The sequence below is a fragment of the Odocoileus virginianus genome, chromosome 25, assembly GCF_023699985.2.
Source record: "Odocoileus virginianus isolate 20LAN1187 ecotype Illinois chromosome 25, Ovbor_1.2, whole genome shotgun sequence".
NCBI lineage: Eukaryota > Metazoa > Chordata > Mammalia > Artiodactyla > Cervidae > Odocoileus > Odocoileus virginianus.
In genome coordinates, this window is record NC_069698.1 from 3,804,182 (window position 1) to 3,830,084 (window position 25,903).

The 25,903-nt window shown below is 39.3% G+C and overlaps 1 protein-coding gene and 1 long non-coding RNA gene across 2 annotated transcripts in view; one reads left to right on the forward strand and one right to left on the reverse strand.

Annotated features, from left to right (window-relative positions):
- The window catches only part of LOC139031039 (uncharacterized), a 43,616-nt gene extending 30,485 nt beyond the window's left edge, over nucleotides 1–13,131 (reverse strand). Inside the window, exon 1 of the long non-coding RNA XR_011483451.1 lies at nucleotides 12,852–13,131. This is a non-coding gene — a long non-coding RNA (uncharacterized lncRNA). The remainder of the gene's footprint in view (nucleotides 1–12,851) is intronic.
- Nucleotides 13,132–13,222: 91 nt separating this feature from the next.
- The window catches only part of IFT57 (intraflagellar transport 57), a 73,742-nt gene continuing 61,061 nt past the window's right edge, over nucleotides 13,223–25,903 (forward strand). The window contains exons 1-3 of the mRNA XM_020896305.2: nucleotides 13,223–13,564; nucleotides 16,642–16,804; nucleotides 17,534–17,652. Of these exons, the coding sequence (XP_020751964.2) occupies nucleotides 13,353–13,564; nucleotides 16,642–16,804; nucleotides 17,534–17,652 (494 nt within the window). The 5' untranslated portion in view covers nucleotides 13,223–13,352. The remainder of the gene's footprint in view (nucleotides 13,565–16,641; nucleotides 16,805–17,533; nucleotides 17,653–25,903) is intronic.

The window sequence follows — 25,903 nt, forward strand, 5'->3', positions numbered from 1 at the left end:
GAGAACTGCTTAATTTTGTTTTTATTTCTTCTTCATAAAGGAGAAAAAAAAACTTTGTTGTATGGTTGAAGAGAACTGATGAAAGCCGAAGCCCAAGATGGATAGAGCAAAATGATAACAAGGGAGGACAATCACGTTGCGCAATGTCACTGGGCGGTGTAGCTGACCCACAAGCAGTACTTCGCGAAAAAGAAGATAGTTTTGAATTTTTAATCCACAGCAATATGATGCAAGATGGAAGCAGTAACTTTCCTGGGAGGATGATATAGCTACTAGCTGCATTTCAGATTCAATTGTAGAGAGATTTTAAACACATAGATGTACAGGCTCCATTCAAATGCGATAAATCAAAACACTCTTGTTGGCTGGGGGATGGGCATAACTGCTGCTCACTGAGCTAGTGTTTAGTCAAGGAGGGTCGCCAACCCCATACATTTAGGAAGACTCTCACTAAATATTACTTTCAGAATCTAAAACGTTAATCCTCAGTTACCTTGACTTTATAGCCAGAAACTGCCAATGACAAATAGGTATTACATAAAATAAACGTCTTACTGGTGCATACTGAATGATACCTTAAGACTCAGATAAGTTCAATTAATTTCTCAGATGAAAAGAATCTCCCGTCTAGTTCTGTAGCTTTAATTAACATCAAACATAGATGCCCCACTTCCCCTCTCTCCATGACACTTAGAAATGGTCTCTAAACAGGATATAACTGCCCAAACAGATCTTTCTGGATTCACGGTACTTTTCACTATTATTTTAAGCTTTCAGCCCAGTGCTTTACACAAGAACAGAGTAAAAGAACTATCCCCCATCTCTATATACATATTCCCTCTTTGATCAGGCCTGTCAGGAGTGAGAAAGGGAGACTATGGAGAGAGCAGTCCACTTTGTTCTGTGCTAGTCTGACTACAAAAACAAACGGAATGTAGGAAAGATAAAGGTATAATCCTACGCATCTTCAAGAAAGACAGGCCCAAGTGCAATAATTAGATTCTGTACATCTCAAGGGGAATGTATTGCTTTATCAAATCCATAATGAAAAGCAAGGATTGGTAAGAAAACTTTTTCTAATTTCAACGGATCTTTGTCTTCTCTTTAGAACTGTGCAGATTTCTTAAGTTACTATGCTATGCAAATTGTCACAGGCAAAATCAAAATTATAAATAAATGACATCTACTGCCGCACAAAACTAAAATAAGAATTTTATATCTAGTGACAGGTCAGAGCTAAGTTTGCAGTAAGGATTTCATTCGTGACAGAGCTTTGTACTGAGTTTTGCTAGTCCTGAAGCCAATTTATTTTAAATCGTGGATTTTATCTTCCCAACTCACTTTAGTTTGGAAAACCTGACTTCTCTCTGATACCTCTGAATTCTCCAAACAATATCACAAATTAGTGAGCTCTTCATGTATACATCACATAGAGATTAAACAAACTCGGGGGTAATTTGACACAGCCGTAAGATGTAGTTTTGTTTGGTCTCATTTATTTCCCTCTTGCTTCTTCCGTTACTTTGCATTTTAACCACTGTACAGATTGAGATTAAATACTTTAATCCATTTTATTGTCTAATATTCTTCATTTACTTTTTGGCAATATTTTTAAAGGGAGACATAAGTAGGGGAAGGTTGAGGAATTATCTGGAATGTCCTTCAGGACAAAGTCCTGCCGTTCTTCCCACTTCTCTCATGGTTTTCTCACTGTGGTAAACACTGCACTTGGATACACTGAGAAGGTCCTTAAGAAGTCATCAGCTTCCTATTAAAGCCATTTAATTACCTTTGGATGAGAACTCAGCTCCCTAATTCCCAGTTTAGAAAGGCCATTTCAGGAGGCAAGCTAGGATTTTATTATTTTGGAATTAAATGTTAGACTACGGTTAAATGTGTATCAACCACCTCAGAAAAAGGAAGAATCTTGAAATAGTTCCCTGCAGTTTGTTATCTGGAAAATTCCTAGTTTTCACCATCCCAGATTTAGTTCAGGTGAGGAAGAAAAGAAGCCTTAACTCTTATCATACAACTGGAACCACATGAACTTGTAATTTTATTATCCTACATAGTTTTGCTCCCGAAGCAGGTTTAAGGGAGGAACAGTTAATTGAATGGCTATTAAGCACCTGTGTGCCAGATGCAGAGGAACAAGGAAGATGGAAACAGAAGTAAATGGGCAATTATCACACAAGTGAAGTGTGTTATGACGAACATAAATCCAGGATGCTAGCCATGGCAAAACACGAAGCTGCAGGTCTTCTACACCCTTCCTTGCAGGATCCCCTGACCTGCGGAGGCATTCCGAGCTCGTCCCTGCAGCGAAGCTTTAAGAATTCAATCATCACAGGTATGCGGGGACATGCCCCAGGGAAGAAGACAAAGCACTATAAGTTACATTCTCTACACAAAGAAGAAAGCAACATGTTCCACCCCACCCACTTACAGGGTGATATAAAAGGCTTCCAGCTTTGACGGAGGCCCTTGGGCTGCAGGTCCAGTGACGTGTGAGCACTTCCACACAGGCTTTCTTCCCTTGAGTCTGCACACAGATCAGTCTTACACCAAGACTTGAGTGTTGACCCCGCCTCTGCCAGTTCCCCTCCCACTTTCCAGCCAAGGCACCCAGACTAATAGATGAGATGGCGTGTTCAATCTCATTTTGGCCTCTGATTCCTTAAAGACTCAAACTGACACACGTGCTTTAGAGAAAAGTCACCTAAGGAATAGGGATCCGTTGCCATCTTTAAAAAGAAACTCCAGAGGAAACAAAAGAATTTATAGAGTGAGGAGAGGATGGTCACGTAGGGTAAGAAACAAGGAGAATGTGTATAGCCGTTCTCACCATTCCACCCTCTCGGTCTCAACTGAGAGCCATCACTGGTGTGAGGGAGTTAATCAGAGCAGGACTTTGGTGGTGCTGACTACAAAGGCAGATAAAGGCAGAAGAGATACAGGATCTAAACAGCCATGGTCAAAACAGCATTAAGACTGGTGGCTCTCCCAGACAAGAAGATATTTCAACCAGGTTGAAGGATCGGTGAAGGACGTTAGTTACTACCGAGGGCAGACGGCTACAATCTCAAATCAGATGGAAGTAACTTAGTAATTATTAAGTAATGCAATTTAGCAATTTAAGGGTTGGACTTGAATCTATTTGAAATAAACCTAGTATGAAAACTATGGCTTAATATTTTCCTTATTGTAGTGACTATAGAAAGGGTGTAAAATCTATCTCATTAAGAACCACCATCCTTGTCACAGGCAGTCTCTGGGTCTTGAGTTCTAGTGAGCTCTCTAGGCTGTAGGGGATCCGAATATGACACATTAAAATATGCCACATTGACTTAAAGATTGTTTTGAGTTGAAGACAGCTGAGAAATAACAGATGCAAAAAAAAAAAAAAAAACCCACCAAAACTAACTCTTTGTCCTCCCTCACATTTGCCTAAAACTAAACTTAGACTCTTCAATCACTGGAGACGCCTTCCAACCTCCAGCCAGCACTGAGAAGAATCTACATGACATGCTTTACCAAAACAACACTTATCTTCCATTGGTTTCCCCCATATATTTACCTTGGAAGCTTAAGACCCTTTCCCTTGTCTTATCTCTTCTCAACATATTTACTGTCCTTTGTCAAAAATACTACATGAGCCCAATTCTAACTACCTCTGAGTTACTCATCACTGAGTTTCTTCTGCATATAGCTCACCGCACATGTTAATAAACTGTTTATTTTTCTCTTGTTAATCTGTCTTGTCAGCAGGGCCTCAGCCAAAGAAGCTAGAAGGGCAGAGGAACAAGTTCTTTTCAACTTCAGCTTACTGGGAACTTAGTTATTATTTATTGACCTGATAACCGCAACTCATTTGAGATGATAAATCAATTCCCTTAGTGGAGGCAGATATACTAGGAAATTAGTAAAATTTATGTTCCAAGGAGCATTGCCCCTTGCATTATCCCACCTAAGGCCCTGAGGCTCATTTTGAAATCAAAATTTTATATTTCTTTATATTAGGAAGAATCCTCATCTCTAAATTCCATAAGCTTCAAGCTCTACAAAGCCCAGATATGCCCCCCGGAGGCTTGTATAGCAGGCTAAGAAATGTGGATATTGTCCCAAATGGAGGATCAGGTATGGATGTCAGGCAGGACAGTGATGTGCCCATATCTGCATTTCAGAAAGATTACTCTGGGAACAGTGTGTAAGAGGACCCTATTTGCAGGGAAAATATAAGGAAGCTGACATTGTATTCCAAGGAAGAATAAAGATCTTTTTCTTTTTCTTTTGTAAAAGGACTTGTGTTCCTTTTGAAAGAGCAAGATCCTCTGGGGCATTTCTAATTTTACTTATAAAAGCTCTGGCCTCCCATTTCAGAAGTCTTATTCTTCCTCCAAGAAGCTGAGGAGATTCGGATCTTTTGCAGTATAACAATCCTTCCTCGCCTTTGGAGAGCAAAATGTGGAGTTTCCATATTCAACAATGCTAACTTACTAGCAAGGAGAACAGCAAGAATTTATTTTAAAATTACCTGTCAGTTTAAAAGTCGAAAATAGAACAGATTTAAATAGAGTATATGCTATATCCCTGGATGATAAACTTAATGTTACAAAAAATATACTAAGAGTACATATTTTAACATTAAATAAATTTAGAGCTCACCTGGAAGAAGAATATATCATAAACAAGAAGACTGACAGAGTTAGAGGTGGTTTGTTCTACCTGAGAGTAAATTTTAAAGCCACAAAAAACAGGGCTTTTTCCACCGGCATGAGAATAAGCAAAGAGAAGTCTGTTCAAAGTCTGAACTTTGAAAATGGACCAAGTATAAACATTCCACATTAAAAGGGTAAGAATGAGCTGGTAGGTGGCTAGTCATCTTTTCGCAGTTCTGTGGGATGAACGGGAAACCATCAACTCTTCCTCTAGATGGGAGCTGTAGGGAAGGTCCCCCATTCTTCCTGGCGGCTGAGACAAGCACACAGTCTGTGTACATCACAACTGTTTATTCTTCCTCAGAAAGCAACTATGACAAATCCATACACTGCCTTGGGGTACTGCAGAGAAGGAAGAAAAGTTTTATACAGAGTTTATGAGTATTCCTCTGCCCCCTATAGCTACAGTTCTTTGAAATGTACATTGGGGCATGCAGATAAAGCACAGTGAAAATGGTATGATGTTAGAAAGTCACAAAATGTTTTTAGTTTATGCTCTTGATTCAGGCCTGGGTCAGATGATAAAGACTCTGCCTGCAATGCAGGTGGCCTGGGTTCAATCCCTGGGTCGGGAAGATCCCCTGGAGAAGGGCATGGCAACCTACTCCAGTGTTCTTGCCTGGAGAATTCCATGGACAGAGGAGCCGGGCGGGCTACAGTCCATAGGGTTACAAAGAGTCGGACACGACTGAGTGACTGACATTTTCATATTGGGGTGAGGGCTTTGGAATGCACTATGTTCTTCAGATTGAAAACACCCGACTCTATAGGCAGACCCCTTGCTAAAGTTCCCAAGTAAAAAGAGTCAGGTCAGCCCCTCTGCACCTTTCAGCTAAAGGGCATCAACTCCCACAGACCTCTCCAGGCAAGAGGTCTACCTCAATTACATAAATTCTCCTACCAATTTCCCCTAAAGCTTACAACCCTTCAGAGCCTGGGAGAAAAATGGGACTCCAGAGAAAGTAGGTACAGAGGCGGCACAAGCAACTCTGCCTTGTGGAGAGGCATGATAGAGTCTGGAGAGCCTTTTTTGAAAATGCCCTCTACTTCTCCATATCCTACACTGCACCTCCCAATCTACACATATATCCCACAGGAGCACATGAGCTGTTTGAGCAGAGGCCAGGTTCATAAGTCTTTGGATCACCACGCCCAAGCATAGTGCCTAACACATGACACATACTCAAATATTTGCTGTGTAAAAATTTAGAAACTACTCTGTCAAAAGCAAAATTCTGATCTCTAGATCAGTTAGTTTGGACTTTCACATTCTTACCTTCAGAAAGAAAAACATTGTCTCATTGTCAAAATCTCACTAGATGCAAAAGCAGAATGGATTAGTTGTTCTATTCAGGCAGCAAAATATGTAGGTATGGAGTAGGACATCATTTCCACTAAACAGCTAGGAATAAAAATAAGGTGTTTGGATTTAATGCTTTAGTATCATGTGGTTTGAGCAACGGGTTCCAGAACCTCAAGACAAGGTGCTAATAACTATTTGACCAACAGTCATCAGAATGGCTGAGGTATTGGGTATTGCAATGCAGAGCTATACTACTGAAATAGAGTGGGATCCTATGGTCCTGCATTCCTATATCCTCTGGTTTGTCTTTGTCTCTGGGAAAACTTTAGCCAGAGAGTACATTTAATCAGAGAAGTGAGAAAATGCAGAAACAAAGGTAAACAGTCGAAGAAGATCAAGTCATAATAATGCAAGCATAATCAAGGACCTTTAGTTCATCAAGAGCTACAGATAATATTGTGAGCCATATTCAGTCTTACAGATACTGAATCCTCCACCAGGTGATAGAAGTTAACTACGTGAAGACCAGACTGTGGCCATGATATAAAGCTGCCACAATCCCCAAAACTCAAAGAAATGGAAACAAACCCATCCTGGAACTGAAGGTTCATTGTATTTAAAACGATCAAGATAATGCCAGTCAGGCCACTGATGACCAATTTCAAGACAACAGTCAGGGCTGCCGTGCTGTCTGCATGGAGCCCCTTTCCTCAGCCTATAAAAGCGCTTGCCCATGGGTTGTCAGTGGGGGAGGTGGGGGGTAGGTCTTTGGGCAGGCATCTGCCTTCCACCCTCCACCCGTTGCCAGGATCCAAAATAAAGCAAACCCAGCCTCTTTATTTGCTTTTGAGTCATGAGCAGCCACTTATGGTTACACTATGAAAGGGTGGCATCTAGCAGATTTTGCTTTCATTAGGCTCTAGGGACCCCCGTTAAGAATGATTTTTTTTTTATGACATTTGTTATTTAATCTCCATCTTGAATTTATTTTTTCCTTGAGGGAAAAGATGCTGTCCCAGACTGTAAAACAAATTGAATCATCTCAATCTAGACCTTAAAGAATAAACCTATTTCAACTTAACCTTCAAAACTCTGACAAATCCGATCAATCCTTCTTGTTAGTACACAATATATATCAAATTAAGTGTTACTAACATATATGATGCAATAGAACACTATATCAAGAAACTAGAATGAATGTTTCAATATTTGCAGAGTTACTTAACTATTTTCCTATCTGACAGTATATACTATAGCTGATCAATCTTTCAGTTCAGTTCAGTCGCTCAGTTGTGTCCGACTCTTTGCAACCCCATGAATCACAGCACACCAGGCCTCCCTGTCCATCACCAACTCCCGGAGTTTACTCAAACCCATGTCCATCAAGTTGGTGATGCCATCCAACCATCTCATCCTCTGTCGTCCCCTTCTCCTCCTGCCCCCAATCCCTCCCCAATCTTTAGCAGACTTTAAAAAAAAAATTAAAAAGCTTAGGACCATCTTCCCTACCTCAGAACCACATGAGAAATTCAGAAATGCTGCATGTTAATGTCAACTATGGCAGTAAAAGTCGCCAGTGCTTGCCCATGCCCCTTTTCACCAGGTTGATATATGCATTCCCCAGGTGCCATGAACACTGGGGGCTCACTGTTCACAGCCGCATTCTTTTCCAGAAAATCACCCTTGCCAGCAGATGCCACCCCACCCAGAGATGCATACGGACAGCCTACAGCTGATGAACCAGGGAGAAAAGGGCACAAAGACTAGCCTTCCTGCCCCACAGCAGGTGCATTCTATGCTGCCATCTGTGCCGCAGGGAACATACCATGGTGCCCATTACTATGTTCTGTTGAACCTCCTTCCAAATATTTAACTATCATTTTCTCACCGTTCTAATTGCCCCTCATCCCAGTTCAGAACCATCTCTCACCTGGCTATTCAAATTGCCAAATCAGTGGTCCCTCCTCTACAATACTGCCTGAATACTCAAAGATGCAAATATAATCATCTTCCACACCCCTCCCACAGCACACACGTATCTGCGTGAAACCCTTCAGTAAACACCCCCATCATCTACAGAGGGAAGAAATGGAGCTCAGTTCACCATGCACTTCGTTTCTCCTCCAAGAAAATGAAACCAGGGATCAGAGTCTTGAAATACATAGGATGTAATTGGATGGCATTTATCTATCTTGAAAGCCAAAGTTAGCCGAAACAGATATTTATAATCTTGGGGGAGTTAGAAAACCTCCTTCCATTTAGTAGAGAACTAAAAAACATGAAGTAAATCCAGGGAAATGGGTTATACAACTACTCACTTCTAAGTTAGGGAGTTTGTTACAGCAAGTTAGGACTTGATGTGTCCTATGGTGTTTTGGGCAGGAATCTCTTGTATCTCCGGCCCAGAAATTGGTACACTGGATGGGAAATTTTACAGGTTCAGGTAAGGATGATTAGTTGCCGAGTGGGTAAGTAATGATGAAAGTCAAAACTACAGTAGTATAATTATGTTAAAGAATAATGTGTGCTTCTTTGATATTTAAGTATCTAATGTTTGAAAGTTTAGTCTGTTAGAGAAAAGTAACCGATTTAGACTTTTGGTTTACATTGAAACCTACCTTTACGAACAGTATTGGAATATTTAATAGAATTTATTTCCCTCCTCTCCCATTTTTTACTTTCAGATTCAGGAGATTTTATAGCATCTGCAATAGTTCATCAGATAATATCAAAACAATGTAATAAGCTTATGTTTCTTACAGTTTAATACCTCTATAGGAATTTAAGCTGTACATTCCCTCATTAAACTGTTGTAACAAATTTACTGTACTTGGAAGATTCCCTGGAGAAGGAAATGGCAACCCACTGCAGTACTCTTGCCTAGAAAATCCCATGGATGGAGATGTCTGGTGTCCATGGGGTTGCTAAGAGTCGGACACGACTGAACAACTTCACTTTCACAAATTAAATAAGATTTGAATATCAATATAAAAGAACAAGGCTTCTCATTTTGAGCTTCAATGCATTAATAAACCAAATATATTTAACAACTAACGTAGTCCCTGAAACAATATTTTCTGTGTTAGGTCACCCTCAAAATCATTAGGATCTCAATAACACACAAACCCAAGTTCAGATCCTTGTAAAATCATAAAACTCAGCAAAATTGAGCTGAATTCCTATATGACAAAAAAGTCCCCTCCTTGAGATGGTTTCTGAGTTTTCTAGTTCACTACAGCCATTCCCCATCCCACATACACACACCACTCAGCCACTCATTTACCTTTACCCCCTGGTTTTTATAAAGGCATCAGCTGTTTCAACCCATGTATCCAGAGAAGTGGTTCTCACCCAGGGCCTACTATCACCCGGGGGCCAGCAGGCAATGTCTAGAGAGATTTTTGGCTGTTACAGTTATGGATGGGTGCTACTGGCCTCCAGTGTGTAGAGGCCAAGGATGCTGTTAAAATCTTACAATGCACAGACTAGCTCCCAACAACAAAGAGCTGTCCAGCCTAAAATGTCAACCAAGCTAAGGTCAAGAAATCCAGACCTAAAAGGATACTTCTAAAACTCTCCAACGTGCACAGAGGCCTTATAATGACCTATCATCTTTGTGTGTCCTTGGAACCAATCCATTGACACTAAATAGATCACAAGTATCTTTATTGTTTAGAGTCCTCTTTGGTATTTAATTTCTTAAAATTTGAAGAATTTCTCATTTAAGTTTATTCTTTATTTCCTTCAAAAAACCCTCCTTTACACTGAAATTATTTTGCTTCCTTCTAACCATCCTACAAGTATTTCACGTTTACATCCTCAGTCCATATGGAATTTATATGCTGGAATTCAGAGATGTAATTTTGTTTCCATATAGATAATCCATAGCTTCAACAGCGTTTATTGAATAGTTAATCTTTCTCCATGAGATGGTAACACCAACTTTATCATATACTGAATTTTCATATAAACTCACCTGTTTCCAGGTTATTTTCTATTTATTCCTGAGATGCAATTATTTTAAGTTATATATTTTATTAGGGAACTTACTGATTTCTTGCTCACACTTCTTTAAATTCACTCTCACCCGAGTTTCAGTATCAGCCCTCATGAAATCTTAGTTGCAAGTGCACTGAGCTTATGGAATAGGTTAAAGACAAACTGATTCTTCTTATTGATGAATACTATATCCCTATTTGGATTTTATAAGCCTCTAACAATTACTCTGTAATCATCATGACAGACTTATTCCTGGGTGCTACATATAGTTTGTTTCTGAGGTTTTTGGTTTAAGTAAATTTTCTGATCTCTAGCACAGTTTTGAAGAGTGTATATCTTCACTTTGGTTTTGACTTTAAAAGGCTTTGCACCTAATGCTTCACATTTAAATGTTACTTTTTTCCTTCTAGATTTTTGGCCAATACTTTCTATCAGGTTAAGAAGTTTTATTCAGTTAGTGGCATTCTAAGTTTTTAACATTCCGAATGGGTGGTACTAAGCCATTTATAAAACAAAGCAACTTTGTTCTTTAAGTCTGCTGAATCTTCTTGGAGGACTTCTTATATTTGGAGATGCAGCTGGAAAGCCTTCCTCCATCTTTGAACCCACCTCCTTTTCACTCCTAGCTTTGCTACCTTTCAGGGGAATCCACTTAGCTTAAATCACCTTTGATTGGAATGCTCTTCAGTTTTCAGAGATTAACCCATTCACAGCACTATCTTAAGGGCCTTAAAAAGTACCTTCTATCATTTCACAGGCAGTTTGCAAGAAATAAAAGTCAGAGTTAGAAGTCCAGCTCTTAATTGTGGTCAACACATACAATGAGGGATAAATCTTTAAGATTCTTGAAAGTACTCACATGCTGCAACATCCTATTCTTTCCAAGCTCTTATTTAACTCCGCAATCAGTGAGCAGGTCCTACCAAAATACTAACACAAATGGACCCCAAAACTTCTGGGTGGCTGAGAAAGCTGGAGGAGGATTTGAAGGGAAGGGAACTCCTTCCATCAGGCAAAAGACCTCTTGAAGTGTTAAACTATTGTGGGTAAACAAAAATTCAGCAAAAATAATCTCTAAGCCTTATAAAAATGAAATAGTATTTCAGAGTATTCTTTCCTATCTTTTTTTCCCCTGTGGGAAAAATATGTTCACTTTGAACACTTGGTTTTCCCTTTGTTTCATTTTTTTCTGTGACAGTTACTAGTGGACAGTTTATATTTTCATCTCATTATTTTTATTCTTCACATAATTAACGGGGAAAGAATTCTTCATACTGGTTTCAAGCCAAAGTGTATCAGCATTGTACTCGAGAAGGAAATGGCTAGGTTCTGGAAGAGATTCTCTACCCGAACCCCAGCAAACATCCCCAATCAAAATACATTTGTTGTTGGAGAATTTCTTGTCAGCCAGAAAACAATGTTTGACTGCTTCATTCTGAGTGTTATATATAATTTTCTGAAAATGTCAGAATATCTTATGTAGGCAGCCTGCCTTCAAGTAAACATCTTGATTACAATCAATTTACCTGTAAAGTCTGACACTGTTTTGAGAGCCATCTTAAAAAGCCACAGGTTACTTGCTAATCAAGGACCTCAAAACATATGTGCTGTGTTTAGTTGCTCAAGCGTATGACTGAGCTTTAACTTTTTTCTTCCAATCCTAAAAGATTACGCATCTATCTTGTTCTCTGAAAGTTACACAGACATATAATATCCCTTACCCACACATGTGGTGATTGCTGTTGGTATATATCGGGGAGAAACACTGTTCTAAGGAGGAAAAGAAAAACAACAATTTGGCAGTAGGGTGGAATCAAATCCAAATTTCCCATTCATTTTTATTAAAAGCAGCTGTTAATGACCTGCAATAGGCAAACAATGCTATTTTTTTTTAAAGTGGTCTCCCCCTTTGGGCTATTTTCTATATAAATCAGTTATTTTGTGTATTTATTTTCCTCAGTAAGTAGGCAAAGGTATTTGCCTTTGCGATTTTTCACTCTGATCCTCTATATATCTCAGAAATAAGTTAGGTCCAGATTGATATAAAAATGAGAAATGCTCTTCTGCCCATTTTTCTAACAAAAAGATGCTACAAATAAATTTCAAACTTCAGCTCTGTCAAAAAAATGGGCCTCTGTATTTTCTAGCAGCAGATAAAAGTACAGAGATCAAAAATCACATAAACACAAACATAGTTTCAACCTCTTGCCGAAAGTTTTCATCTCCCAGGAAACCCTAGCATCTACCACTTACCTGATTTTTTATATAGCTGATAGGAAAACGGCTTTTTGATACACAAGCTTTTTCTGAGACCTGTAAAGCAGTCAGTTATGCCCCCTTCCTTGTATTAGTATTTTCCAGGTCAACAGCTGCAAAGTATAGTAGTAACATTCTGTCTTTAGCCACACTTAGAGCTACAGGGCAGAGAATTCCTCTCAAGATTCTCTCTTTTGTTATTTTAACAAGGCACCCCAAAACTTTACACGACATCTAATGGGCTTGAAAGATTAAGCAGCAGGACTTGAGTTTAGAATTCTCCTTCCTGAGGTACAACAAACCGTTTCTTATGCCTCCTTTTTGCTTATCCTCTGCCTTTTCTTCTTCCCCTCCCAACCAACAACTTTTCCCATCCCTGGAGTAACAGCAGAGAATTATAATACTTCAAATCTTGCAATATACTGTTAAATACTGCATTCCCGAATGAGAGAAAGATTAAAAAAATAAGGAAAATTCTCTTTGGAAAACTCCTTAAGTAAAGGGAAACCTATGCTATTGACTATCTTTACAAATGTGGAAACTTTCAATTTTGAAAAGAAAAATAAAAAAGATACCAGTGGGCTATGGTAGCCTTCAATACTGCACGCCTTCCTCTGTCTTTAATCTTTTTATCTGGTAGCAGCTGACTCAGACGCCGACTCAGGGGCCCCTGATGACGGTTCCAAGTCTCCTAGAGCCTCCTAAGAACCATCAAGAAAGGACAACAGAAACGCCGCGGACCCTCACTCTTCAAAATGAAGCGGCAGGAGGCGTGGCCCAACGTGACTAGGAGACCGCCACGCCCACGGGGCGGGGCTGCTTCAGACTCCGCCTCTCCAGAGGCGGGGGAAGCGGGGGTAGGCGCAGGAGCCAGACGTGACGCCCTCACGGAAGCCCGCCCTGGTTGGAGGGAATTTAGAACGCGGAGCGGGGGAAGGGGGCGGAGTCTAGTTTTCCTGTTGTTGGTGTGCCCGCGTCGCCTGGGTAACCGGCCGCGCAGGTCCTGGCTGCGCCAGCGCAGGCCGCGGAGGTCTGTGGGTCAGACCGCGCGCTGGGCTCTTTCGGTCTGTTCCGTGATGGCAGCCTCCGCCGCCGTGGTCACCCCGTCGGGTTTGGAGGATGAGGTGTCTCGGTCCCGCGGCGAAGGAGCGGGGGAGGTGGTCGTGGAGCGGGGGCCCGGCGCGGCCTACCACATGTTTGTGGTGATGGAGGACCTGGTGGAGAAGCTGAAGTTGCTCCGCTATGAGGAGGATCTCCTCCGGAAGAACAACCTGAAGCCCCCGTCGAGGTGGGTGCCCTTGTCCCCCGAGCGCCTGGATGCCGGCTGGGCCCTGGGGAGAAGCCTTCCTCCGGCCTTTGGGGGAGCTCCGAGCGCGGGTTACCAAGCACTTGCCTCTCTTCCTACGCAGCAAAGAGCACTTCACCCCAAACTTGGCGACGGAGGGCCGGATTGCTCACGGAGTTTACACTTGGTATTTTTGTGGGGAGAGTAAAGTTTTGGAACTTCAGAAAGGACTGCAAGGCAGCTTGCCTAGAGCACTCACGCAGCTCCATAAAACGCAAACTTTTTTTTTTTTTCTGATTGTAAACATAATAAAAGAACCTCCTAGAAAACTCAGAAAACTTACAATATGTAAAAAAGTACTGCAGTCACTCATGATCTCATCCTCAAAGATGAATGCCATAATCAGTTTAGATCTGTCTCTAGTTTTTGTTTTCCTTTTCGAGAATTTGTCCCTACAACTTGTAACTTTCGTACCTGACACCTTCCTGTGCATTTCATAAGTGGTAAATAAACTTGTTCACTAATTGCTGCCTTTTAAAAGACTTATGTCTTTGCAGTAACAGTACTTTTGGAAACAGGAGTGAACAGGACCAATGAAGTGACAATGGAATTGTCTCTTTTTCATAGAACCTGAAGTTCTGCTCTGTTCTGTTGGGGGGAAAGTCCATCGTATTTTGAAGCCGCGGCTGATATTAGTTGCTGAGGATGATGGACAGCCAGCACTTTCTCTTTAAATCAGTGTAGCCTAGTGATAGACCTCATAAATTTTGTAGATTTCCTTCACAGTAATACTTATATAATTTTTTGTATTAAATTTTTGTGTTTGTTTAATTGTGTAAAAGGCAGTTTAGTTTAAGAATCTGTAGTAGTTTCTCCATATGGCTATACCTAAGCTCAAATTAATTTCAAATTATTTACCTTGACATTTAAACTGTCATTCCTTATTCTCTTCCAGTAACTTCCCTTAGAAGATAATGGTTAACTGCCCATATTGCTAAGCGAGTCCATAATAGGAGAAAAGTTAGAGGAAGAAATAATGTTGCTTGATCCATGATATAAATTGTAAGATTGGAAGTTATTACCTAAATGAAGAGCATAATATAAACAACAATTTCTGTTAATAAAAATGTGGTTTTTTTCTTCAAGTATCTTTTTCAAACAAAAATAAATTGGCTTTAAGATTCTGTTGATAACAATCTGTTATTTCCTCAGAAGTTCAGCAGGGTACTTTGAGTCATGGATTTGCATGGAGATATCCTAGTTTAAAGGTTCTCAAAGTATGGTGAACTGATTAGCAACATCAGCATCACCTGGGAACTTATTAGAAGTGTAATCCTACAAGCCCTTTCCTGAGTTCAGTATATCAGAAATCCTAGGGGGTGAGGCATAGAAGTCTGTTTTTGCAGCAAGCCTTCCAGGTGATTCTGATGCCCACTTAAGTTTGAGAACCACTAACCTAGACAGCATATTAAAAAGCAGAGACATTACTTTGCCAACAAAGGTGTGTCTAGTTAAGGCTATGGTTTTTCCGGTAGTCATGTATGGATTTGAGGGTTGGACTATAAAGAAAGCTGAGTGCAGAAGAATTGATGCTTTTGAACTGTGGTGTTGGAGAAGATTCTTGAGAGTCCCTTGAACTGCAAGGAGATCCAACCAGTCCATCCTAAAGGAAATCAGTCCTGAATATTCAGTGGAAGGACTGATGCTGAAGCTCAAACTCCAATACTTTGGCCACCTGGAGTGAAGAGCTGACTCATTTGAAAAGACCCTGATGCTGGAAAAGATTGAAGGTGGGAGGAGAAGGGGCCAACAGAGAATGCAATGGTTGGATGGCATCACCAACTCATTGGACATGAGTTTGAGTAAACTCCAGGAGTTGGTGATGGACCAGGAAGCCTGGTGTGCTGCAGTCCATGGGGTTGCAAAGAGTCAGACATGACTGAGCAACTGAACTGAACTGTCCTGGATCTACAGTATCAATCAGTATCCATTCCTCTGTCCTGGAGTTGTTATCAACTAATAAGGGAAAAAAATGAGTTATTAGCAGTGGGTGAACATATACCTACTTGGAAGGACTTCATGGCCTTTTTTTCCCTCCCAGCTGTTATCTTCTAGAACATTTAAACTTATCCTGCAGGAAAAAAATTGGGAGGGAAAAAAAACTGGAAAAAAAATCAGGAAGGAGTAGATTGCTGATTCTTATGAAAAATAGTTATAGTATCTATATATCTAATTATAAACAATAGTAATAGCTTCACATTAAAGCAAAATAAGGTCTTTGATCAAAGTAACAAATGCTGTGGCTTGCAGGGTTTATTCCTTATAAGTTTAGGTGTGAATCATGTTGGTCCTCATAAGGCTATTTTTAGGAGGCTAGGAGCTTTAGCCTAAAGTTCACAAATGTTTGTTTGACTGGGGATATGATACACAGCAGTGGTTCTTAATCCTGGCTGAACCTTAGAACTACCTAGGAAGCTTTTGAAACATATCTACTCTGGACTTCACTCCCAAAAGTTTTGATTTAATTTGTGAGATAAGAAGCAATGTTTAGTCAGGTAGCAGTAGTTTAACAAGCTCTTCAAGTGATTCAGCCAGTTGAGAACAGTATACAGCCAATTTGAGAACAACTGTTTAACATGGTGGGTAGGTTAGAAACAGTAAGTAAAGATTAACAGTGACACTGTATAAAAAGTAAAAATACATAGTAACATGATCTTTATTTTAAACTCCAAGAGTCTCTTAAATTTCAAATTATCATTTCAGGAGATATTCTCTTATTAATTATCCTGACACATACCTGATTTTGTTCAAAGTTCTGTATTCATCAATGCATTTTCTGGGTTAAAGTCTTTGAACTAATATTTTGTGTCCAGTAGAAACTGCCCTTATCCTGTTGGTTAAAATCTTTAATGTAAGAGTGCGGTGGGTTACTGGAAACCTCAGAGTGAATTGTCGGTGTCTTTTGATGTTAGGGTCACTGGGACAAAAATCCTCTGGCAGTTGCGGATTTTGCTCCTTTAGCTACTGTGGACTTGTTTGCAATATTTCATATTCTGCTCTCCTCCTTTGTTTTGGAACAGACACTATTTTGCACTGCCTACCAATCCCGGGGAACAGTTCTACATGTTTTGCACCCTTGCTGCTTGGCTGATTAACAAAGCCGGACGCCCTTTTGAGCAGCCTCAAGAATATGATGACCCTAATGCAATAATATCTAACATACTATCTGAGCTTCGATCATTTGTAAGTATAAACAACTGCCTTCTTTCTGCGTGTTTGCAAGTTAGGACATTTTTAATACTGATAATTCAGCAACATAAATGCTAGCCTTTTAGAAGAATTCTCTGTGAATAACTGTCCGTGTGTGTGTGTTCAGTGTGTGTTCATTATTGATGTTGATATGTCTCAAAGATGAATTTATGGATACTTAGTTCTCCTTCTAAAAAATGATTAAAAACTAGAAAGCTGAAACACTGTATTTTGAAAAGGAACTTTGATTTAATAGACCATGATAGCAGTGGTACTTTTCATTTCTAACTTTTCCTGGGGACAAGCAGTAAGAATTTTTGGCACACACATTATTAATTTTTGACAAGTGAATCACTTCATCCTTCACATAGTTCTTTAACAATATGATACCAACCTAGTGGTTTTGCTGATTTTTCACCCTAATAACATAAGTGATTTGTTCTGCTGTCATGAGGTTATTGCCTTTTAATTTGATACTATTGCCTTTTAATTTGATACTTTTGACAGTAAAACATCTTCATTTTCCTTTTGTATTTATGTACCAATGGATTTTTAAAAGAAGACTAAAGAGATGGATTTCTGAGAAGCAATGTAATTACAGTTATTTTAAATCATTTGAAGAATCAAGAAGTGATACATTTATTCAGCAGTACTTTGCTTAAAATATTTTGACATTTGCAATATAAATAACAAATAATACCCAGTGTATCTTTTGTATTTCAGGGAAGAACTGCAGATTTTCCTCCTTCAAAATTAAAGTCAGGTTATGGAGAGCATGTATGCTATGTTCTTGACTGTTTAGCTGAAGAAGCATTAAAATATATTGGTTTCACTTGGAAAAGGTAAAAATTACCCAACCTGGCAATAGTTATTTTATGTGCATAGCTTTTTCTTCTAACTGTTCAGAGCTATTTAACTGAACTGATAGGAAGTATTTCCTCTTGAGCGTTAAACTGAAAATGCCGCAGGTAATTAAAAAAGTCAGTACAGGCAAATTGGAATATCTAGTATCTTCAAAACCAGACCTGCTACTCTGCCCCTTCCCAATCCAAATATATAATTATTAAAGCTTTAATTATAACTATATCCTAGTCAATTTAGTATATTTTTTTGAAGTTTCTTTGAATATATTTATTTATACAAGCAAAGATAGTATATACATGGGAAGTAACTGATAGCCTACAAATTTAAGGAAAAAAATGAAAATTAATAGAATATTTCAAGTGGGATTTTTTTTTCCTTTGTTTATAGTGATGAGGCAATTATAGTGCTGAAGAAGACACTGTGTTAGATATTGTTCATTATTTCTTTCTCTGACCTGTGATTTATTTATATTGTTTATATTTGTTTCTGTTGCCATATCTTTCCCATGGTATTAAAGTCATTTGTTTAAAGATCTGAGTTTCTTTCTAGAAATTATGAAATCTTTGTATGGCAGTTAGCATGGCATTTGGTATATCATAGATACTCAGTAAATGTTGACCACATGGATGAGGAGATAAAATATTTAGAAACTGTCGATTTGTATAGGTTATAATTAGAAAATATATAAATTTTGTCTTTTGGAGATTGAGATTATTGATAGGCTAAAAATTATGAAAGGCATTATTTAGGTAAAAACATGAGCAAATAGTGATTTTGGATTAGAACTAATTTCTTGGAAAGTTGTATATATTATTTCAATCTTTTAATGTATTAGAGAAGGAAATGGCAACCCACTCCAGTATTCTTGCCTGGGAAATCCCTTGGACAGAGGAGCCTGGTGGGCTACAGTTCATGAGACTGCAAAAAAGTTGGGCACAATTTAGCAACTAAACAACAACAGATTTTAATGTATATCCAATTACATTATTTCAGGAAAACAATCTACTCTCTATTAATGAATACTTTTAAAAACTTACTTGACTTAGGTTATCATCAAGTTGAACCATATGAAATTACAGATATTCATCTATTTTTTAATTAAGAAAGAGTGGCAATTGTATATGCTCCAACTCAAACATTAGGACTTAGTGCAGTATGGAGAATGAGTATATGATCCACATTACTTCCTTATTAGATTCTATGAAAAGTTATGAGACATCCTACATTTGTAATTTTTATAAATTTTTAAATGTATTGCCCAGTGGATTCTAAATTCAGGAGCTATTAGTATTTCAACTACTATTTAATTTGGTACTTCCTTTGTTTCTTAGTATATCTTATTCTTGGCCACATATTGTAATTTGGATAATTTATAGTGACCATATTATACATGGAGAGGGAAGGAGGAGGGAACATTGAAAATCAGATTAGAAAAACATTGAAAATCAGAATTACATATCAGCTATGTGATATGTAAGTGACAAGTTACATATTTGTATATGATTATTTTATATGTTTAAATATGCTAAGATAAACCCTAGAAAGCAGAGAAATCCTAGGAAAATATTGCCTTTAAGATATAATCTAATTCTAATAAGTAAAAACAAAAATAGGAAATCTATCAATTTAAGATTGATTTGGTGTGTCATACTTTCCTTCCTTCATATTAAATGTCAATTTTTGTTTTTTGTTAACCTTTCTGAGGTATAGATTTTTATAAGTTTCCAGAAATAAATGTAAATACTTCTGAATATTTTTAATATGAGAAATATGTGTCATTAATCCTTTTTTAAAGCATTAAAAATTTCAATATCTAATAGAGGATTATTTAACTTAATTTCAATATATAATCATTAAAAGGAAAGAGAAATAGAAACAATAGAGAAGCGTAACAGCGCATACATCACCAAATTAGGCCAACCAACATCCAGAACTTAAACAGCATGCTGGGAAGTTCCAAATAATAGCAGCCTGGAGTCCCAACTGGGAAAAGTATGTCTATTCCACATCTAAGACTTCAAATTGCAGTTTCAGGGGCTTTTGCTTATAATCCAAGGGTGCAAACTAATATTATCATCAGTATGTGTACAAAAATGAAGCTCGGTTTTATGTTAACACTTTTAACCCTGGGCACAGTTGGCCAGGCCTCCAGGAGCTCAAGAATTCCAGGGCCACTCCCTTTCTTATTTAAAGTGCTGTCTGACTAGCTGTGTTTGCAGACAACCATGGAATATAGGCTGTGGCCAGGCACATCAGAAGCAAGGTCAGAGACCTGCTCTCTCGTGCTTCTGAAGCCTGAACCAAAGCTTCCTCCATTTTAATTTCCTTAATAGCCTCAGGATTGTTTATACTTAAGAGCATAGGAATAAGGCAAAATAACATGAACAGTCTTATTAATTTTATAGGTCAAATAACAATTCCAAACAGTCAAAAGAAACAAAAAAACAAGCAATGAGTTAAACAATGGAAAAAACTATATCGAGTGATAGGGGATGTAGTAAAGGAAAAATCCCACCATGAATGAGAGGTATATTTTTGTACATTAACTCCTATATCCATTAACTTATCAGCTATGATAGTAGTAAAACCGTAAAATATTCTACCAATATACAATTGTGTTTTCCTACGCTCAGATGGTAAAGAATCTGCCTGCAATGCAGGAGACATGGGTTCGATCCCTGGGTTGCAAAGATCCCCTGGAGGAGGGCATGGCAACCTACACCAGTATTCTTGCCTGGAGAAGCCCCAAGGACAGGAGCCTGGTGGGCTACAGTCCATGGGGTCACAAAGAGTCGGACATGACTGAGCGACTAAGCACAGCTTATGAAATCTTCTAATACTTTTGTACCTTGCAAAATCTTCTGTAGGGGTTCTAAGGAAAAGCTAATATTAGGAACAAAGTAGGAAATAACATTGAATTTGATAACACCTGAATTTTCATGGGGGGGGTGGGGAATAATAGGTGGTCCTCTTCCAATATAAAAGATCAACACGTATTAAACATCCAGAGAAAGGGATTCCTAAGTGATACATGGAGCTAATGTTTACATCATCAATTATAATACTTACTAATTGAGGAGTGATTTCAAAAAACATACTGTAGGTTTTAGGGAAAACAGTCCATTCACAATAGTTGATGGAGTTCTCCAATATGCAGGGTTCCCAGATGCAAGAAGTTGTTCCACATCACCGTCTGTCATTAGCCTTGTCACAATCTATCGGTAAGTGGGTGCAACTATTAAAGTAACACATGACATTGACATATAATCTTTGTGTTCAAGGCTTGAGCTATGTCTTTACCAATGGGATGTGTTCTAGCAGACAGATAAATTTTGTCCACAGAAAGGCAGTTAAGAAAGGACAGGCCTTGTTTGCTAGACAAGTGAAGTTATCCTGAGCTCAAGATCCAGCTCAGGTTTCTCCAGTGAAGGTTATCTTATAACTTTCTTCTTGTTTTCTTTTAATCGAGGCATATCCTTGAAGGTTGAGGCATGAATGACAATCCACAGTACAGTCAGGCTTCCGAGAATAACCTATTCATGAGATTAACAGTGGTTTAATGGCACATTTTTCTTGCCTGGGAATCATCACTAATACAGTATTACCCTTCCCCTAAGCAATCACATCAGCATGTGTGGGAGGACCACTAGGCTGTACTCAGACTTCAGCTCCAGGAGCATGTATTTCTTTTTTTTTTTTAAGATCATTATATAGTCCAGTTATTTTTAAACATGACTGCTCATTAGAATCATATCTGGAACTTTGGAGAAAAAATAGTAGCTGGGCATTTCTATTTTTTCAAAAAATTCCAAGATAATTCTAATGTGCGTCTGGATTTTAAAAAGTGATTACAGGTTTTCCTATTAAATGGTAGTTTTAGTGATACAGAATTCTGTTATTTTCTGTTGACCAGTCATGATGCAGTGGTATTAAAAGGGATAATAGTTAAATAATCACAATCACAATAGTCGACAACTTTTATCAGTTTTCATAATCAATAGCCAGACAAAAAGTAAAAGATAATTACAGTTGCAAGACATAATGAAAACATGCTTAACCTAACAGTATATAATAATTACATACAGTCTAGAGGGTTAAGGAGACTGATGAGGTAAGTCAAGTGCATGCAGGCCCGTGTTTTCACCCACCAGCCAGCCTCTGTACTTTGGTATTTAATCCGTTTACATTTAAGGTAATTTCTGATCTGTATGATCCTGTTGGAGACTTCCCTGTAGCTCAAATGGTAAAGAATATGTCTGTGAGGAAGGAGACCAGGGTTCGATCCCTGGGTTGGGAAGTTTCCCTGGAGGAGGGAATGGCAGTCCACTCCAGTATTCTTGCCTGGAAAATTCCATGGACAGAGAAGCCTGGCAGGCTACAGTTCCTGGGGTCACAAAGAGTCAGACACGACTGTGTGACTAACACAACATGATCCTGTTACCATTTTCTTAATTGTTTTGGGTTTATTTTCTGTAGGTCTTTTCCTTCTCTTGGGTGTCCTTCCTAGAGAGGTTCCTTTAGCAGTTGTAAATAAAGCTGGTTTGATGGTGCTGAATCCTCTTCATTTTTGCTTGTCTGTAAAGCTTTTGATTTCTCCATCAAATCTGAATGAGAACCTTGCTGGGTAGAGTATTCTTGGTTGTAGGTTCTCGTCTGTTTTTAGTGCTCTAAATATATATGCCAAAAAAAAAAATATGCCACTCCTTTCTGTTTCCTAGAGTTTCTGTTTAGAAATCAGTTGATAACCTTATGGGAGCTTGCTTGTAAATAATTTGTCACTTTTCCCTTGTTGCTTTTAATATTCTATCTTTGTCTTTAATTTTTTTGTTGTTTTGATTACTGTGTGTCTTGGTGTGTTCCTCTTTGGGTTTATTGTGCCTGAGACTTTCTGTGGTTGCTTCCTGGACTTGTTTGACTGTTTCCTTTCCCGTGTTAGGGAAGTTTTCAGCTGTTATCTCCTCAAATATTTCCTTGAGTCTTCTCTCTCTCTCTTCTCCTTCTGGGGCCCCTATGATGTGAATGTCGGTACATTTAATGTTGCCCCAGAGGTCTCTTAGGCTGTCTTTATCTCTTTTCATTCTTTTTTCTGTATTCTGTTTTATGGCAGTAATTTCCACCATTCTTTCTTCCAGGTCACTTAGCCATTCTTCTGCCTCAGTTATTCTGCTGTTGATTCCTTTTAGTGTATTGTTCATCTCTGTTCGTTTGTTCTTTAGTTCTCCTAGGGCCCTGGTAAAGATTTCTTGCATCTTCATTCTTTTTCTGAGATCTTCCTAGATCATCTTCTCTATCATTATTCTGAATTCATTTTCTGGAAAGTTACCTATCTCTACTTCATTTAGTTGTTTTTCTGGAGTTTTATCTTGTCCCTTCATCTGGGACGTAACCCTCTGCCTTTCCATTTTGATTAACTTTCTGTTATGTGGTTTTTTCATCCTGGTAGATGCAGGATTGTAGTTCTTCTTGCTGCTTCTGCTTGCTCTCTGGTGGATGAGACTAAGAGGCTTGTGTGAGCTTCCTGATGGGAGGGACTGGCAGTGGGAAAAATTGGGTCTTGCTCTGGTGGACAGGGCCCAGGTCAGTAGAACTTTAATCTGATTGTCTGCTTATGGGTAGGGCTACATTCCCTTTCTGTTAATTGTTTGGCCTGAGGCACCCCAGGCCTGGAGTCTATAGGCTCTATGTTAGGGTTAAGGGAGATCTCCAAGAGGCACCTCCCACGACTGCTGCTTTGAGTCCCCCTGTCCCCACAGTGAGCCACTGCTGACACACGCCTCCAAAGAAGGCACGTCAGCACTGGCAGAGTCTATTTCAGTCTCCATGGCATTAGTGCTCCTTTCCCGGGGGCCTTGGTGTGCAGAGGATTTTGTTTCTGTTTTCCAACAGTGGAGTCTCTATTCCCCCCACTCCTGTGAAAGTCCTATAATCAAAGTGTGCTGGCCCTCAAAGTCAGGTTCCCTGGGGATTCCTAATCCCTTTGCTGGACCCCCAGGCTGGGAAGCCTGCCTTGGGGGCTCAGAACTTTCACAGAAGTAAGAGAACTTGGTTGGTATTATTGTTCTCCAGTTTGTGCGTTACCCACCCAGTGGTTATAGTATCTTATTTTATCATTATTACACCTCTCCTACCATCTCGTTGTGGTTTCTCCTTTGTCTTTGGATGTGGGGTATCTTTTTCTGGTGGGTTCCAGCGTTCTACTGATGGTAGTTTAAGAGCTAGTTCCAATTTTGGTGCCCTTGCAGGATGAGATAACTGCACATCCTGTTGCTCTGACATCTTGATTCAATACCCTATGTGTCATTAATCTTGGTGGAGAAATAAGTGTTCAATACTTACCTTCCAACACAAGAGATGACTCTACACATGGACATCACCAGCTGGTCAATATCAAATCAGATTGATTATATTCTTTGCAGCCAAACATGGAGAAGCTCTATACAGTCAGCAAAAACAAGACTGGGAGCTGACCGTGGCTCAGATCATGAACTCCTGATTGCCAAATTCAGACTTAAATTGAAGGAAGCAGGGAAAACCACTAGACTCTTCCAGGTTTGACCTAATTCAAATCCCTTATGATTATACAGTGAAAGTGACAAATAGATTTAAGGGATTAGATCTGATAAAGTGCCTGAAAAACTGGGTGGAGGTTCATGGCGTTGTACAGGAGGCAGTGATCAAGACCATCCTCAAAGAAAAGAAATGCAAAAAGGCAAAATGGTTGTCTGAGGAGGCCTTACAAATAGCTGAGAAAAGAAGCTAAAGGCAAAGGAGAAAAGGAAAGATATACCTGTCTAAAAGCAGAGTTCCAAAGAATAGCAAGGAGAGATAAGAAAGCCTTCTTCTGTGATCAATGCAAAGAAATAGAGGAAAACAATAGAATGGGAAGGACTAGAGATCTCTTTAAGAAAATTAGAGATACCAAGGGAACATTTCATGCAAGATAGGCACAGTAAAGGACTGAAATGGTGTGGACTTAACAGAAGCAGAACCTATTAAGAAGAGGTGGCAAGAATACACAAAAGAACTATACAAAAAAGATCTTGATGACTCAGATAACCACGATGGCATGAACACTCACCTGGAGCCAGACATCCTGGAATGCGAAGTCAAGGGGGCCTTAGGAAGCATCACTATGAACAAAGCTAGTGGAGGTGATGGAATTCCAGTTGAGCTATCTCAAGTCCTAAATGATGATGCTGTGAAAGTGCTGCACCCAATATGCCAGCAAGTTTGGAAAACTCAGCAGTGGCCACAGGACTGGAAAAGGTCAGTTTTCATTCCAATCCCAAAGAAACGCAGTGCCAAAGAATGCTCAAACTACCGCACATTTGCACTCATCTCAGACACTAACAAAATAATGCTTAAAATCCTCCAAGCCAGGCTTCAACAGTAGGTGAACCAAGAACTTCCAGATGTTCAAGCTGGATTTAGAAAAGGCAGAGGAACCACAGATCAGATTGCCAACATCTGTTGGATCATCAAAAAAGCAAGAGAGTTCCAGAAAAACATCTGCTTTATTGACTCTGCCAACGCCTTTGACTGTGTGGATCACAACAAACTGGAAAATTCTTAAAGAGATGGGATATACCACCTCTTTACCAGACCATGTCACCTGCCTCTTGAGAAACCTGTATGCAGGTCAAGAAGCAACAGTGAGAACTGGACATGGAACAACAGACTGGTTCCAAATTGGGAAAGAAGTACGCCAAGGCTGTTTATTGTCACCCTGCTTATTTAACTTATATGCAGAGTACATCATGAGAAGCACTGGGCTGGATGAAGCACAAGCTGGAATCAAGATTGCTGGGAAAAATATCAATAACCTCAGATATGCAGATGACACCACCCTTATGGCAGAAAGGGAAGAAAAACTAAAGAGCCTCCTGATGAAAGTGAAAGAAGAGAGTGAAAAAATTGGCTTAAAACTCAGCATTCAGGAAACTAAGATCATGGCCTCTGGTCCCATCGCTTCATGGCAAATAGATGGAGAAACAGTGGAAACAGTGTCAGACTTTATTTTGGGGGGTTCCAAAATCACTGCAGATGGTGACTGCAGCCATGCAATTGAAAGACACTTGCTCCTTGGAGGAAAGCTATGGCCAACCTATTCAGGATATTAAAAAGTGGAGACATTACTTTGCCAGCAAAGGTTTGTCTAGTCATAGTCAAAGCTATGGTTTTTCCAGTAGGCAAGTATGGATGTGATAGTTGGAATATAAAGAAAGCTGA